The sequence below is a fragment of the Sebastes fasciatus genome, chromosome 20 (genome assembly GCF_043250625.1).
Source record: "Sebastes fasciatus isolate fSebFas1 chromosome 20, fSebFas1.pri, whole genome shotgun sequence".
Taxonomy (NCBI): domain Eukaryota; kingdom Metazoa; phylum Chordata; class Actinopteri; order Perciformes; family Sebastidae; genus Sebastes; species Sebastes fasciatus.
Genome location: NC_133814.1, coordinates 11,283,901 through 11,300,763, shown reverse-complemented (window position 1 = coordinate 11,300,763; position 16,863 = coordinate 11,283,901). Strand labels below are relative to the sequence as shown.

The window sequence follows — 16,863 nt, the reverse complement described above, 5'->3', positions numbered from 1 at the left end:
ATATATATAAACTGTATATACAGTATATATGGTATATATATAGTATATATATACTATATATAAACTGTATATACAGTATACATGGTATAGATGTTTCTATTCTATTCTTTTCCATCTTAGGAAGCTGATTGGCTGTGAGACACAAGGTGGGCGGGCTCATGCCTCTTTAACCGTCGTTGATTGGTTGTTTATTTGAAATCGGGAGTTCTGCGTTCCTGATTGGAGGAGAACATCAGAAGGCTCTTCGTTCTGATTGGTTGAAATATCTGGCGGGATGTTCTTGCCTCCAAGTTTTGAATTTTCAAAGTGTTTCTCTTCATTCAAGCGCCGACACGAATTAGTGCAGCCAGGCAGCAGCTTAGATGGTATAGTTGGTTAGCTAACGTTAATTAAAGACGTCTTCGATAAGTTCTTGAAAGCAGTAACGTTAAATATAAGAAGAATGGCTGAACCACTGAAGGTAACTTTACTGAAACTTCATCATGTGCTGCTAACTTGCTAATGAATGTGGAGCTACCTAGCAGCTAATGTTATTGTTAGTGTAGCAGCAGTGAAACTTCTTCGCTTAAAGTTCGCTCTGCTTTAACATCTATTATTAGTAACAACTTTAACATAATTATCGTTAACACACTGGTGAAGAAAAGATCAATGTTTGATGTCACTAACTCTCCTCAAGCACGACACAAGCATGAAATGTGATGTAGGCCAATACATGTTTAGAAACCATCTGGCTCACAGTTGGCTAATGTTACGTTGTATTTCTTCCTAAACAAACTAAGAAATAAGCTTTCCTTCTCACACAGCAGACCATGAGGTTGCACACATAATATAATGTTGCATTCATTTAACGTCAGCATCAAAATTGAGTTGAATTCAGCAGTTTAAAGTTGGCTAATGCTGCAGATAACAGGCCAGGAAGACACCAGGGGGACTTCACTCACAATGACATTATCATTTAGTTATCTATAGTGTGGACGATGTGTCATTTTCAAAATGATAGATAGATAGATAGTAACTTCATTGATCCTGAGGGAAATTCAAGTTTCCAGCATCACAGTTCCATAGTGCAAAACATGTTAGTAAAAAGGCAGTAAAAAAAGTTAGTAGTGCAAAGTACAAAAAAAAAAAAGGAGATGAAGAAAACTGAATATAGTACAGTGTAACAGCTGTGATACAGGACTATTAAAAAAGTGAATATAGTGCAGAAGAGACTGTTAAAAATGAGTATAGTGCAGGTAACTCCAGTAGCTTAGTCTATGAAAGTGCACTGTTTGCATTATTATCTGTCCTGCAGACCGTCCTCCTTAGAGAGGTGTTGTACAGTTTGATGGCTCGGGGGACAAAGGATTTCCTGAGTCTGTCTGTGGAGCACTTGGGGAGCAGCAGCTCCCTTATTGTCTGCAACCAGTAAACCACTGTACAAACATCTGCCCTCCTGAAGTGTCCTTGAGCAACACATTGAACTCACATCCCAGCAACTTCAAGGGGATGACATTTTTTTTCAGTAGACATATTTTTGTGTTCACCAATTTTTCTGAGGTTTTGTCTACATTAAAACTCAAGAATCAAGTAATTACAACCATGTGGAGCTGTTTGAGTGTTATTGCAGATGCTGTTGGTCATTGTGTGGAGGTTACTTGTAACCAGGGAATGAAATTAGCACCTGCCAAATACAGGGTAAATGTTGGCTGTGGCAGGTGAAATTTTAGCATACAATGCTATTTTAGCATATAATTATTAAATTAGGTTTATAATAAAGTAATTTCGATACATTTTTAAGTAAGTACTGGGGTAATTTTGCAGTAATTCCAAAGAAATTTCAAATAGGTAACTTGCTAATTATCACCTAATTACTATGAAATTTGCAGATCTGTAAAATGAATTGTTACCAAATATAGTCATGGATTAAGGTTACATGATATATTCCATAATTCTACAGTCTGGTACCACTGAGTCTGTTTACAATTTTTAAGCATTCTACCTAGACTTCAGAAGTGGCAGACAAAAACAAAAATTAGTGGCTGGTAGAAATGTTCAGTGACCTGCCACAGTGGCAGGTGAGGAAAAAGGTTCATTTCAGACCCTGCTTGTAACACAAACTCCTGCTGCAGTCTTGACTGCAGTGCCAGAAAATTAAAAGATAACCCTGTGTCATTCACAGCAGACGTTCTTTGAGAACAAGCCGGAGGAGAAGACGAAGAAAGATCCGAAGCGCATGTCTGTGGAGAGGATCTATCAGAAGAAGACGCAGTTGGAGCACATTTTGCTCCGACCGGACTCCTACATCGGCTCTGTAGAGCCTGTCACTCAAGTAAGAGGTCACACAGCAATGTCTGTGTCTTTTGAAATTGATGGCTTCTCTAATAAACCTTTATTGATTTAAGTCCTTGGGTAAATCTCACAGGAGCTGATGTGAGCGTGGACTATTTTAGATATTTTCTGAAGAATTTTGCTCTCACTGCATGGTGCATGATGTTGATTAGAAGAACGAAGCATTAATGGTTCACATTATACAAATTTAATACCTGATGACCTTTGTAATGACTAGTTGACTTCTTTCCTCAGCAAATGTGGGTGTATGATGAGGAAGAGGGACTGAACTGCCGTGAAATCTTGTTTGTGCCTGGGCTTTACAAGATTTTTGATGAGATCCTTGGTGAGTAAATGGCTCTAATTTTACATGGTGTTTTAATAGACAAATTGTTGGCCACCTATTAGCGGGCCTACTATACTGATGTTTTAATTCTTTCAACAGTAAATGCAGCTGACAATAAGCAGAGGGACAAGAGCATGTCCTGCATCAAGATCAACATTGATGTGTGAGTAATATAAAATATTGCACGACCAAGATCTCAAAATATCTTATAATCCTACCACAGTGTGCCTTTGCTTGTAAGTTGTCAGATAGCCCCAACTCATATCCAGCTCAACTGTTCTCCTTGGTATCACAGCAGCACATGACGAAATGTGTGTTTTTTTCCTTTTTAGTGAGAACAACACCATCAGTGTGTGGAATAATGGAAAGGGTATTCCTGTGGTGGAGCACAAGGTGGAGAAGGTGTACGTGCCTGCTCTCATCTTTGGACAGCTCCTCACCTCCAGTAACTACGACGATGACCAGAAGAAAGTCACTGGTGAGACTGAAGACTCTAGGAAAATGTTTTAACAACTTGGGTTTTTGTTTTTCTAGTTTTAGCCGTCTTGGCTTTTGGTCACGATAACACTTTTCTCACCAATGAAGTTGCAGATATCTAGGCATGCAATGACAATGCTAGGCTCAACTTTACAATAGAGTCCAACAGCGTGAGCAGCATGTGCAGTTAAACAATCAGACAAAACCTATAACTATAATATCTAAACTATTTATTTGGAAGTGGAAATTACAGCAAAATGTCTGTTATAATCATTTGAAATTATGATTCATAATTATTATTATAAATACTTACATAGACTCCATTGTAAGAGGAGAGTTTACACATTCCCCGTTCCAAAAAAGATATTTCATCTTAGTGGAGGACCGACAAACTATGATAACATAAGATCCGAGTAGTCAACGGAGGTGTAAATCACAAGCTTCATCACAATACCATATTATCGATTCTTTTGGACAACGTTATGATATTTGCTGATAACACAAAGTCTGCCACGTCAATTAACTTCAGGGGCCTGCGATCGATATGAGTAGATATCATATGCCCATTTAAAACAATCAATTGCATTTATATCAACTCACTAAGAGCAACTACAATATGATATGACGTTTTTATTACTGTGCTCTGTAGGAAGGAAGTGCACTTGGATGGAAATGGTGGCCCAGTGGTGCAATGAGAATTTCAAAATAAAGGCGTATTCTAAAGGGGAACCACGTCCATTTTTTCAAAATGTATACACGTTTTTCCAATGGTCTAAGACAGTCCAAAAATATCAGTAAACATGAACAACTCTCTCCCGAATCCAAAAACTAGAGTGCTAAAACTCAAACTTATGATGTCATAAGGTATAAAGTGTGGAACCGAAGATGTTATAGGTGACACTGAGAGCATCCGGGGGAATGATCTGAGTATGTGGGAACATTTTCTGTTTCACATCTGAGAACACTACCATACAAGAAAACAAACATTCTGTGGGTCTTGCAAAAACAGTCTCCAATCATTGTCTATGGAGCAGCTTCAGACTTTATACCGTATGACATCACAAGTTTGAGACTTACTTCTCTGGTTTCTGGCTTTAAGAGAGAGGAGTTCATTTTCACAAATATTGATTGCACTTTCCTAGGCCATGGAAATAACATACTGAATTCTTAATTTCGGTGGTGTTTCCCTTTTAAAGATGATGATATGCATCAATGTTTTCACTTCTAGTAGTCAACAGAAATGTAATATTAAGCCACACATAGGGTTTTTGTATAAACAAGCTACAGTCATGTTTGGTGTTACTCAGTAGAGCATGACATTTTTCTAGTATCCTAACCCACATCTTCATACCAATACTTGTTCTTTAGGTGGACGCAATGGATATGGTGCTAAGCTTTGCAACATCTTCAGCACAAAGTTCACTGTAGAGACTGCCTGTAAACAGTCAAAGAAGACCTTCAAGCAGGTAGGAGGCAGGCTGAAACCACATTTGCTATTTTGTAATCAGTGTAAAGGGAAAAATGTAATTTCACGGTATGTCCATGTTTTCCACAGACTTGGTATGACAACATGGGCAGAGCAGGGGATTATAAGATCAAACCCTTTGAGGGAGAGGAATACACTTGCATCACCTTCATTCCCGACCTCGCCAAGTTTAAAATGAGCATCCTGGACAAAGACACAGTGGCTCTGATGACCAGGAGGGCCTACGACATCGCTGGAGCCTCCAAGGGTGTCCGTGTGTTCTTCAATGGCAAGAAGCTGCCAGTAAGTTACCGTGCTGTTTCACATTTTCTGTCTCACTTTCTGCATTTTGCTTTCTGTCATCCACCCATCTATCAGCCGTCTCTTAAATTAGAAGTGGGTTTTAATTTGTCCTCTCAAATATCATTTATTAGATTCAAATTAACTTCAACAAATGTCAAGACAGCCTCCACAAACTCCATTTTCAATTTTGAAGCTGATTTAAGTTTCAGGCTAACCTTCAGCTGAGAAAATCTTTTGAAAATATAACCATATAACTGATCATTGCATAAGCCTGTAGGGGATACATTTTGCGATCAACACTAAGATCACTCTTGTGCTCCAGCTTACAGGTTTCCGTAGCTACGTGGACATGTATCTGAAGGACAAGGTGGACGAGCTCGGCGGCGCCATCACCGTGATCCACGAGGTCGTCAACGAGCGCTGGGAGGTCTGCCTCACCATGAGCGAGAAAGGTTTCCAGCAAGTCAGCTTTGTCAACAGTATTGCCACAACCAAGGTAATTTCACAGTGTATGAAATGGGTTGTAGTGATAGATTGAGTCTGGGTTATGACCTCAATGCCAAACTTGTAATTTAATTTTTTAAGTAGTCTGTTGGAATACTGGGCGCCAATTATAATTTTATCTTAATTCGTCAGCCCTGTTTAAATTTACATCACATAGCAGCTATGAAGCATTTTAAGGCTGACTGAACTAGTAGACCAGGCTCCTTTGGCAGCAGAGTACAAGGTTGGCTGCTCTCCCAGCCACTTTGTGTCACTATGATTAAGACTTATGTCATTTATTCTCTAAATGGGATCTTGTGTTTGTTCTCTGCACCCCAGGGAGGGAGGCACGTTGACTATGTTACAGACCAGGTGGTTAGCAAGCTCATTGACGTGGTGAAGAGGAAGAACAAAGCTGGGGTGGTCATCAAGCCTTTCCAGGTACAGTCATCTCTCATCTTTTGTTTAATTTTTTTTATATGAAGCTGAAAATCCAAATATTCTCCTGTTAGCAGAGCACATAATTGTGCATACTCCTCTCCCTCTCCATCCAGGTGAAGAACCACCTGTGGCTGTTTGTCAATTGCCTGGTTGAGAACCCCACCTTTGATTCTCAGACCAAAGAGAACATGACACTGCAGCATAAGAGCTTTGGATCCACTTGTTCTCTCAGCGACAAGTTCATTAAACAGGTGCCAACGAAAAACCACCACCGGCATTGCATTCTTACCCTCAGCAGTGTAATCATTTCGATATCACACATCCCTCTTCATTTTTTTGTTCTCCGTAGGCCACAACCTGCGGGGTTGTGGAAAGCATCATGAACTGGGTGAAGTTCAAGGCTCAGACGCAGCTCAACAAGAAATGCTCAAGTGTTAAACACACAAAAATCAAGGGGGTGCCTAAACTGGACGACGCCAACGATGCAGGTATTGTATACCATGCCTTTTTTCTCTTCTGTCAGCCTCATGAGAAAGTAAATGAGCTGCCATCATCCTACAGTAATCATGTTCTCTGGCAGGTGGGAAGAACTCCATCGGCTGCACGCTGATCCTCACTGAGGGAGACTCAGCCAAGACACTCGCTGTGTCTGGGCTCGGAGTGGTCGGCAGGGACCGCTATGGCGTCTTCCCTCTCAGAGGAAAAATGCTCAACGTCCGGGAGGCCACACTCAAACAGGTTAGGCCCAACAGCATTTTGCTCACGGTCATTACATGGCAGCCACATGTCTTATAAGTCATATCGATACTGGGTCTGTATCGTTGTATTTACTTTGTTTAGACACGGATGTATTGAGCATCATGTGTCTGTAATTTAGCTCAGCAAACAGCTGAGAATAAAACTCGTTTGGTCTCCCTCATCAGATCATGGAGAACGCTGAAATCAACAACATCATCAAGATCCTCGGCCTTCAGTACAAGAAGAACTACAGCGACCCAGATTCCCTCAAGACACTGCGTTACGGCAAGCTGATGATCATGACAGATCAGGTGCGGCAGCAGTTTCATTTATTCTCATCTCGGACGTCTGTTTTTTACTTTTTAGTGAATCCAATTTGTATTCATTTTAAACGTACTACTCTTTAGTGCTGTCATAGAGCACCGTGTAAACTTTTTCAGGGTTGTCACCCACTTCATTATAGGTACAGTGATGCATGCAAAAGTTCAAGTGGTATTCATCTTTAGGTTTACTGATTACATTGATGTGACTGGACTCTACTGTGCTTCTGTGACAGGATCAAGACGGCTCCCACATTAAGGGCCTGCTAATCAACTTCATCCACCATAACTGGCCATCGTTGCTGCGCCACGACTTCCTGGAAGAGTTCATCACCCCCATCATCAAGGTACATGGTCTTCTGAAACCACAGGATATTTTGGTCTGTGTTTGACAAGTTATTCTACTAATAAGCTAATATTAGTAGCTAAAGAATTTGAGGATCTAGCATATATTGTGAACCAAAGTACTGGAGGAGTAGGAAAGTAGTCTCCCTGAATTTGCAACAACGCTGCCATCTGGTGTCAAAACCACAGACCACTTTCTTATTGACAACAATTCTACCGTTTATATAAAAATCACACTTCTCATGAATCCTTTTTGATGATGGTTAGCCTATATTCTATCCTTATTTTGACCATTTTGTTGTCAAACACCATTTAAATGCCACGGTGAGAAGACAAAAAGTGATTGCATATTTCTTTTTCCCTCTCTTTAGGTAACTCTCAAGAAAACTCAGCTGTCCTTCTACAGTATCCCCGAATTCAACGTATGGAAGGAGAGCCAGGCCAACTACAGATCTTGGAAAACAAAATACTACAAAGGTTTGTGATAAAACCCCCTGTGTGGTAGTAAAGAAAGACAAGTAAGCAACCCTTCATACCTGACCAATGTCAAGGTTTTATAGGCTTGAGTGTCATTATCATGGCTCTTTCTAACCTTTGTGGCCTTACTCCATCCAGGTTTGGGAACCAGCACATCGCAGGAAGCCAAGGAGTACTTCTCTGATTTTGAGAGACACCGTATCCCATTCAAGTACGGCGGACCTGAAGACGATGAAGCGATTACCCTCGTAAGACGTTACCCATCTGTTTCATATCATTTCAAACTTCCTGGCTAGGATGTAATTCGTAGTTGGAGTGCTAATATTTGATTGTTGTGTTTTGCCCAGGCCTTTAGCAAGAAGAAAGTAGATGAGCGGAAAGAATGGCTGACCAACTTCATGGTCAACAGACGCCAGCGTAGGGCTCACAACCTGCCTGAGGTAACGTCCAAAACATTGCTGAACTCCATGTGCTTTATTGCTGTTTGTCTGTTAAGTTTCACCGTATCCATCTTTTGCCATCTCTTCACAGGAGTTCCTGTACGGTCTGTCCACCACGTCCCTCTCGTACAACGACTTCGTCAACAAGGAGCTGGTACTTTTCTCCAACTCTGACAACGAGAGGTCAATCCCCTGCATGGTGGACGGTGCGTGAAATGATTATGATCACCAAGAATACGTTTGCAAATCTTAAGGGATTAATGTGACACTTAATGTGTGTCTGCATTGATGTGTGTGTGTCAGGTCTGAAACCAGGCCAGAGGAAGGTGCTGTTTAGTTGCTTCAAGAGGAACGACAAGCGGGAGGTGAAGGTGGCCCAGCTGGCTGGCTCGGTGGCTGAGATGTCAGCCTACCACCATGGAGAGGTGAGATGACGTGACACTTTGATAAGTTGATTTTCCCACATATGTTTAGCTTTCTTTGCTTGTCTTTTTAGTGTCTAAAGTAGCCTGTTGGTTTGATGTCAGGCTACAGCCAGTTGTAGAGTTCATTAGTGGTGTAACGAACCGTAGTTGATACGTGATCCGTACGAATCAAATAAAGTTTTACTGCCGATGCTTATTGGACGATATTCAGTAAAAATATGCGATCGGGAGATAGGCAATAATGCTTTCTAGTTGCCGATCCCTGATAATGTTACATTGTGAACAATATATCCATGTTGAAATCGGCAGGAGGAGAGCTGGTAGCGTTGGCAGCACTGGAGCTAAGTGCTAACATACGGAGGTTCCATTGAGTTCCATTATGGTGCATTCAGGCTCTATTCAGTAAAACGAGTATTGAGTAAATTCTAACGTCATCATGAGGAATCTTGTAAAATGTACTTATTGGCCTGAACCTTGAATAAATATAGTTGTTTAAAGGAGACGTTTTCACAGCAATATAAAATAGATAAGAGAGATAGATATATGACCTGTTTAACTTCCTAGCTCTAAGCAGCTTTTAAAACAGAATTACAACTTTGAAAGCCAAGAATTTAATCAATAAAAATACAATATTTTGTTTCCTAATTATTTGAATTGTGTTTTTATGCAAATAACCACTATAGACGACTATAACAAAGTACAAGTATTTAAATTTAAAAACAACAACAAAAAACGATCTGTATCGCCCAATATGGCTCATCGACGATAGGCAATCTGTTTCTGCAGCAAAAAAAACATGATCGGAGCATCTCTAAAAGTTCTGTTTGCTCCCTTTTTTTTTCTGCCGAGCCGATCCGTGACTCAAAACTGTAATACGATCCGAACCGTGAGTTTTGTAATCCGTTGCACCCCTAGCGTTCATATGTCGAGAAAACAATAGTTAACATTAATTTGAAATTGATACTGCCATCTTGTCCTTGGTCTTCTGCAAGCAACATCTTTTGATAAAACTGTTGATTTAATCCGTTCAACTCTGTTCATTTTTCAGATCTCTCTGATGATGACCATTGTTGGTTTGGCCCAGAACTTCGTGGGAAGCAACAACTTGAACCTGTTGCAGCCTCTGGGTCAGTTTGGAACCAGGTTGCACGGCGGCAAGGACTCTGCCAGCCCTCGATACATCTTCACCATGCTCAGGTCAGCAGCCTCCTTATAAACTACAAATGATCTGAAGCTACAGGGCTCACGCACACATTTGAGAATGTGGTGGAATTAATTTTTTTGGTTTACCTAGTTGGTGATTAACTCAAAAAAATTCTCCAAACTGTCTCCTTCTAGCTCTCTGACCCGCCTTGTTTTCCCAACTGTGGATGGCAACCTGCTCAAGTATAACGTCGATGACAACCAGCGCGTAGAGCCGGAGTGGTACATTCCCATCATCCCCACTGTGCTGGTGAACGGCTGTGAAGGTATCGGCACAGGCTGGGCCAGCAGGATGCCCAACTACGACATACGAGAGATCGTCAGCAACATCCACCGCATGCTCAATGGCGATGAGCCTCTGCCAATGGTGAGCACAAGAAATGACTGTTGTTGCTATCTTGTGTATGTTCTGGTGTACAAATCAGATGATGAGGGTGCCTTTTTGTTTTCCTCCCATAGCTTCCAAACTACAAAGGCTTCAAAGGCACAATTGAGCAGGTGGTGGACAACCAGTTCATCATCAGCGGAGAGGTGGCCATCATCGATTCCACCACCATTGAGATCTCTGAATTGCCCGTCAAAACCTGGACACAGGTTGGTCACTAAAGCTTTGTCCTTCATATTAGTGATGTGTTCAGGATGTTCCATCATGTATATTCATCATAGATGGAAGAAGTCACCGTGACGGCAACCATTGGTCTGTGGACTGCCATTAAATTAATGATTTTTAAAGTACTTTTGCGACCAATTAATTTACCTCTGTATGTAATTTCCCGCTGTTCTCTGTGGTTTTAGACCTACAAGGAGAACGTGCTGGAGCCGATGCTGAACGGCACAGAGAAGGTCCCCTCTCTGATCACAGACTACAGGGAATACCACACCGACACCACCGTGCGCTTCGTGGTCACAATGACGGCAGATAAGCTGAGTGAGGCGGAGGCTGCTGGCCTCCACAAAGTCTTCAAACTTCAGAACACCCTCACCTGCAATTCTATGGTAACTGCTCACACACCTGCACACACAGCTAATGTTTCAGTGACAGACGACGGATCAAGTCTCGTAGCTTACTATAAAATCTTATTTTATTTTTTTTTAAGGTTCTGTTTGACCACGTGGGCAGCCTGAAGAAGTATGAGTCTGCGCAGGATGTTCTCAAGGACTTCTTTGAGTTGAGGATGAAGTACTACGGGCTGAGAAAGGATTGGTTGATCGGCATGCTGGGGGCAGAAGGTGCTAAACTCACCAACCAGGCCCGCTTCATCCTGGAGAAAGTCCAGGGCACCTTGGTCATTGGTTAGTAGCTTCAACTTTTGTTTAAAGCATACACTGCTGCGATTTTGATCAATCATACATTGCCAGTTTTAGCCTCAAATTAAATGTTGAAGAAAAGCTATTTAAATGTTTTCATGTGGAACAGCTTCTGAAATTGTAATATTCCTGGAAATCACAATTTTAGATGATCATTTTAGCCATAATTGTGAAGACCTAGAATGTGTTTAGATTTATTTTGATCATAACTCTTAACACTATCCATCTACTTGTAGAGAACAAGCCAAAGAAGGAGCTGATTCGCATGCTGCAGGAGATGGGCTACGACTCTGACCCAGTCAAGGCTTGGAAACAGGCCCAGGAGAAGGTAGGACACTTTGAATCACACGGCTTTCAGCTACGTTAATGAGGAATGCTCAATAATCAGCCTCCACTTGAGCAAATAACATTATGTGTTTGTGTTCCTGCTCTTAGAATGTGGAGACGGTGTTGGAGGAAGAGACGGAAGAGACGGAGGAGGAGGACACCAGCGGGCCAGACTACCACTACCTGCTGAATATGCCCATGTGGTACTTGACCAAAGAGAAGAAAGACGAGCTTTGCCAACAGAGGGACGCTAAGGTGTGATGTTCAGCTCTGCTGCAATCTTACCGACTTAAAATTATAAATTCAAATTGGGGTTGTCAGAGTTGACACGATAATAATCAGTTAACGCAAATTTGTTTTAATGCCACTAATTTCTTTAACACATTAACGAAACTTGCAATTTTTAGATTGTCACGGGCTCAGTTTTAAAGCTAGAGTGGAGATACTGGCATCACATGCCTGTTGGGCTTGAGTTTGCCATGTTATGATTTGAGCATATATTTTCATGCCAAATGCAGTACATGTGAGGGTTTTTGGACAATATTTGTCATTGTTTTGTGTTGTTAATTGATTTCCAATAATAAATATATACATACATTTGCATAAGGCAAGCTTATTTGCCCACTCCCATGTTGATAAGAGTATTAAATACTTAAAAATTCAATATTTTAATCAATTGACAGCCCTATTTCAAATCTCTCCTTTGTAAACGCAGTTCATTTCTGACCCAACTGCTGTTTTGTAGTTGACAGAGCTGGACACCCTGAAGAAGAAGTCTCCAGCAGACATGTGGAAGGAAGACCTGGCTGCTTTCTGCGAGGAACTGGAGGTATTGGCACCACCGTTTTAGAAAAGGGATTGGCAATATTATAACCTGCCTAGTTGACTGCCATATTGCCAATCCCATATGAGCATGCATGCATACTGAGCACTGATCCACTGACAAACTCCCCCCCCCCCCCCCCCCCCCCCCCTGAATAATCTATGTTGTGCACAGAACATTGAAGCAAAAGAAAAGGAGATCGCCGACATGCCCGTCGTTAAAAAAGGTGGAAAGGGCAGAAAGCTGAAGGTGAAGCAGGAGACTCTGCCCACGCCGCAGGGTCGCCGTGTTGTCCCGCGCATTTCCAGCACCATGAAAGCTGAACTTAACAAGAGGGCTGATGTTAAGAAAGAAGGCAAGAGGGGCAAAAAAATCAAGGTATGATTTATTTATTTTTTAATTAAATTAAATCGCACTACAAAAAGTCTATCTTAGTCTGCCTTGAAGTTTTTATCATTTTTTCTGGCACAGCACTTTCCAAATGAACGTTAACATCTAGCTTGACCTCCTTTCTATAATCGTAGAGTGAAGATGTAGTGATGAAGATGGAGTTTGGAGACGATGCGGAGAACGCAGAGCCGAGCGAGGAGGTGGGCTTGGCTGCACGACTGAGCAAGAAAACTAAAACCCAGCCAAAGGCAAAAGGTGAGCGTGGATGAAGTTATATAACACATCTTGAGTTGATTTTGAGTTCAGAGGTTCGGAGCTGTCCACTGAGCTTGTTCCTTAAAGATCTTTAAATATATCAGACTGTCAAATATCTCTTCTATGATGTATCATTTTATTAATCTCATATAAAAAGTTAAATTTCATTCAAACCAAATGGAAAAAAGTGACGTAAATTTATTTTTGAAGCGTTGGGACATGTTTTATTCAACAATCACGATCAAAACATAATTTTGATAAATATAGTGTCCTGTTTACAGTGGAGATACCAGACTAATAACATACTCTGGTACAAGTAAAAGTCCTACATTGAAAATGTTACTTCAGTAAAAGTATATAAATATAATCAGGAAAATGTATTTTGAGTATTAAAAGTACTCAATGCAGAAAAATGTCCCCTGTGACGGTTATACTATTATTTACTACTATATTGTATCAATAGATTATTATTACTCAAGCTTTAATGTAAAAGCAGGATTTTTTACAGTTGTACAAATTATTACAAATAAATTAAGATTATTAGAATAATTAAAAAGAAAAGCAAATCTTCATATTTATGAATCAAAATAGTTGCCAATTTTCTGTCAACTAATTGATTAATTGACTAATCGTTTCAACTGTTGTATAAACAGTTGGCTAGTTTAAGTTAAATCAAAATATCATATTTTATAAGGTCCTATGTTTTGTATTCAAACATTTTTATCTGGAAAATAACTAAATCTGTCAAATAAATGTAGTACAGTATTTCCCTCTGCGATGTAGTGGAGTAGAAGTAGAAAGTGAATGAAAAGAAAACACTGGTGAGTAAATGTACTTAGTTACATTCAACCACTGCCTGTTTTAAATGTGCAACCAGTAAGCAACGGCTCTTTAGTGACATCTAGTGGCAGCATGTGGGAAATACATCATTTGCAAACTTTATTATATCTACCCACACTTTTCAGAATTTTACAGCAGCAATTACTCCACACCCCCGCTATGGTAACAAACGGACCCAGGAGCCAGTAAAACAATATAAAGTTTGGATGCCTGGCGAGATGGGCACACAGACCTTTTTAAATACTCTATCTACTGTATTGAAGCTGCATTGCATTTTTTTTTTTTAAATTAAAGATGACTAAGAAACACCCTTCTCTGCAGCAGCATCAAAGACCGGCAAGCAGAGCACTCTTCGGTTCACACCCGTTGCCAAGAAGCCCAAGAATAATCCATGGTCGGACGAAGACGCCAATCTGTCCGACATGGAGGCAGAGGAAGTGGTCGCCCCCAGGGAGAAGGTCGAACGCAAAACTAAAGGTGAATCTGCTAGATGGCCGTGACCTCTATCATTGCTTATCGGTAGACTGCAATCATCTATTACGGGAGGACTTTAGTAGAACAAACTACTATTAACTAGGGCTGACCTGAAGCTGCGACCGTTGCCATGGTATTCCAACTCAAAATCCCTATTTGAATGATTAATTTACATTTTTTTGGTTTATACTGTGTATATATATGCATATGCCTTGGCATGAAAAGAAAACGCTCTTTACATGCTCTTTAGTGACATCTTGTGGTGTATATATAAATATGTAATAATAATGTAGAAATACCAAAATACCCCATGAAATAAGGAATAATCCCACAACATTGTTTGCGTTGCTAAATCCGACCATTCTGTTGCCTGTTTCTTCAGCTGCGGTGAAGTACAACTTGTCCGACAGTGAAGACGAATTTGATGACTGGGGGAAGAAGGACGCTCCAAAACGGAAAGCCGCTATCAGTGATGACGATGACAGCTTTTTGCCCGAACCCACTGCGGAGAGCGACGTGGACTCTCCAGCCCCGTCCCCCAAAGCTCCAGAACCCACGTGAGTATGAAAACGACTTGATGTATATGAAGCTTCTTTCAGTCAAGTTATTTACCTTTTTTAAATCAACTTTTTGTCATTTTCTACGCAGGAAGAAAACGTCAAAGAGCAAACCGGCAGCTAAACAAGCTAAATCCAAGTCGAGCTGTAAGTATTTTCACGGGACGCTCGTGATAAGGGCGTGAGAAATGTTGGGCTATGGGTCTGAGGTTTGAATTATCTGCTCTTTGTGGTGTTTTTGCAGCTCAGTCCGACGATCAGGCGCCTCCAGCCAAGGCTCCAGTTCAACGTAAAACGGCTGCAACCAAAAAACCCGCTGCTGCCATGAAACCAGCTGCATCCAAGAAGAAAGCTGCAGGTATTAAGACGAGCCTGCCGAGCTTATTCAGAGATTGGGGTTGTAACAGTAGTTGTACACATTTGTCAGACATGTTTCTGGTGAGCACACGTAGATCGGACACTTAAGTGCATGATGGTTGAAAAGAAAACAAGTTAAATGCATCCTTCCCTGATCTGCAAAGTTATTTTTTCTTGTCAACTTCTCATAGATGTGAATCAGCCGTCCGTCTTGGATGCTTTTTCTAAGTCCAAACCTGCGTCCACCACGGCTGCTAAGAAGGTCCCTTCGTTTGACTCAGAGGGTGAAGCCAAAGCTCTAGTTACAAAGACGAAGCCAGTGATCAAACGCAAACAGGCCGCCAGCAACGACTCCGACAGCAGCTCAGGAGACCTCATGTCACGCCTCAAGGCCAAAACAACCAAGGTCAGTTTCATTCAACATTCTCATTTTACAGCTAAACAGTTCGCTAAAATGTGTTTCTGAAAACATTTGAGGCGAGAAATAGGCGTTACAGTAACAGAATACTGATTCACGTTTGGTCAGCACTGCTTAGTTTTACCGTTTGATCGGAGTTCATGAGTTTCACGAGCTGTGATTGACAGCTGCTGCAGAGACTGCTCGGCTCGGATTGGTTGTTTTCCTTTGGCGCGGTGCGATCTTGCAAATGCCATTAGGAGCGCTGGGGCCTCTATATGCAATATGGTGTGAGACAACCCGTAGACGAACGACAAATACACAGGAATGTGTCCGTTTGCGGCCCAGACCACTTCTGAATGTGGCCTGAAAGAGCCGATCTCAATGTGTCTCGAGTGCGATCACACCTGTACTTAGAGCTGTCCACTTGTGAGCCGATCACCGAGGACGCATGTTGGTACCAGGTCTGAACAGGGCCTAGGACGACACAGAGGAACATGATTTTTTTGCACTACTGTCAGGATATAGTGACCGAAAAATAACTTTTGATCACATTTGCATCATATCATAAGTTACCTACTGCAGCTTTAATGGACCACATTATTCATTTAGGTATTGTAAGTCACTATGAACACATTTTAATCATTGAGTATTTTCTCTGTTGTTGCAGAAAACCAAGCGGTGGGATGAGGACGACGACAGCTTCCAGGTTTCAGACCAGGAGACAGCAGCAGCTCCCGCGGAAAAGCGGGACAAGCCCTCACGCGCCCGCAAACCTGTAGCCTACATCCTGGACTCTGACTCGGATGATGACGTTTAAATTTTACTCTCCAAGTCAGTTTTAGATTTTGTATTAAAGGCAGGTTCTTAGCCAGTCGTACATGTAGTTTGTGCCATGTGGTTAATATGGCTTCGTTTTTATCAGTTGAAGGATGGTTGCATTTACGCTTGTGGATAATCTGATTCATTGTACCTGTCAAAGAGCAGAAGTATATACAACAACAAAAAATACTCGTGTGTTACACCCTGTGTGCATTTCTAGTTTTAGTCTTAGGATTCTTGATATGTCTTTTGTGTTTTGTCTTGTCCTGTAAATATTTCAATGGCTGTTCATTTTATATTGAGAAAAATAAAGTTAACTTGCTTGTATTGTCGATTGTGCTTGGAATTGTTACTCGCTTGAGGGCTAACGGACAGATCTGTCATCTGTTGTACAAGTCTGGTTCTCAGCTTTCACATGTCACAGGGAGGGAGGGAGGGAGGGAGGAGCGTCAGCCGCACATGTAGATATGCGGTGATGCAACGGGGATCAGGTCATTTGGGACATTGGGATGGGTAAGTAACATTATATTTCCACCTTCA

The 16,863-nt window shown here is 41.3% G+C and overlaps 1 protein-coding gene across 4 annotated transcripts; it reads left to right on the top strand.

The window, feature by feature from the left end:
* The first annotated feature begins 296 nt into the window (after window positions 1–296).
* Window positions 297–16,650, top strand: top2a (DNA topoisomerase II alpha). Of its 4 annotated transcripts, none has more exons than XM_074620379.1 (35): window positions 297–460; window positions 2,165–2,311; window positions 2,566–2,656; window positions 2,756–2,819; window positions 2,989–3,134; window positions 4,502–4,599; window positions 4,689–4,901; window positions 5,224–5,397; window positions 5,724–5,825; window positions 5,939–6,076; window positions 6,175–6,313; window positions 6,406–6,563; window positions 6,749–6,874; window positions 7,120–7,230; window positions 7,600–7,705; window positions 7,844–7,953; window positions 8,053–8,145; window positions 8,237–8,351; window positions 8,449–8,570; window positions 9,619–9,767; window positions 9,909–10,140; window positions 10,233–10,367; window positions 10,569–10,769; window positions 10,871–11,066; window positions 11,318–11,409; window positions 11,517–11,663; window positions 12,154–12,237; window positions 12,406–12,609; window positions 12,756–12,876; window positions 14,041–14,193; window positions 14,573–14,747; window positions 14,839–14,894; window positions 14,992–15,105; window positions 15,296–15,510; window positions 16,172–16,650. In XM_074620379.1, the coding sequence occupies exons 1-35, from the start codon at window positions 443–445 to the stop codon at window positions 16,319–16,321; spliced, it is 4,695 nt and encodes a 1,564-aa protein (XP_074476480.1). In that variant the 5' UTR covers window positions 297–442; the 3' UTR covers window positions 16,322–16,650. The 4 variants fall into 4 exon arrangements, with proteins under 4 accessions (XP_074476480.1, XP_074476477.1, XP_074476479.1 ...); XM_074620376.1 differs by having other exon boundaries at window positions 14,038–14,193; XM_074620378.1 differs by having other exon boundaries at window positions 2,162–2,311.
* The last annotated feature ends 213 nt before the right edge of the window (window positions 16,651–16,863 follow it).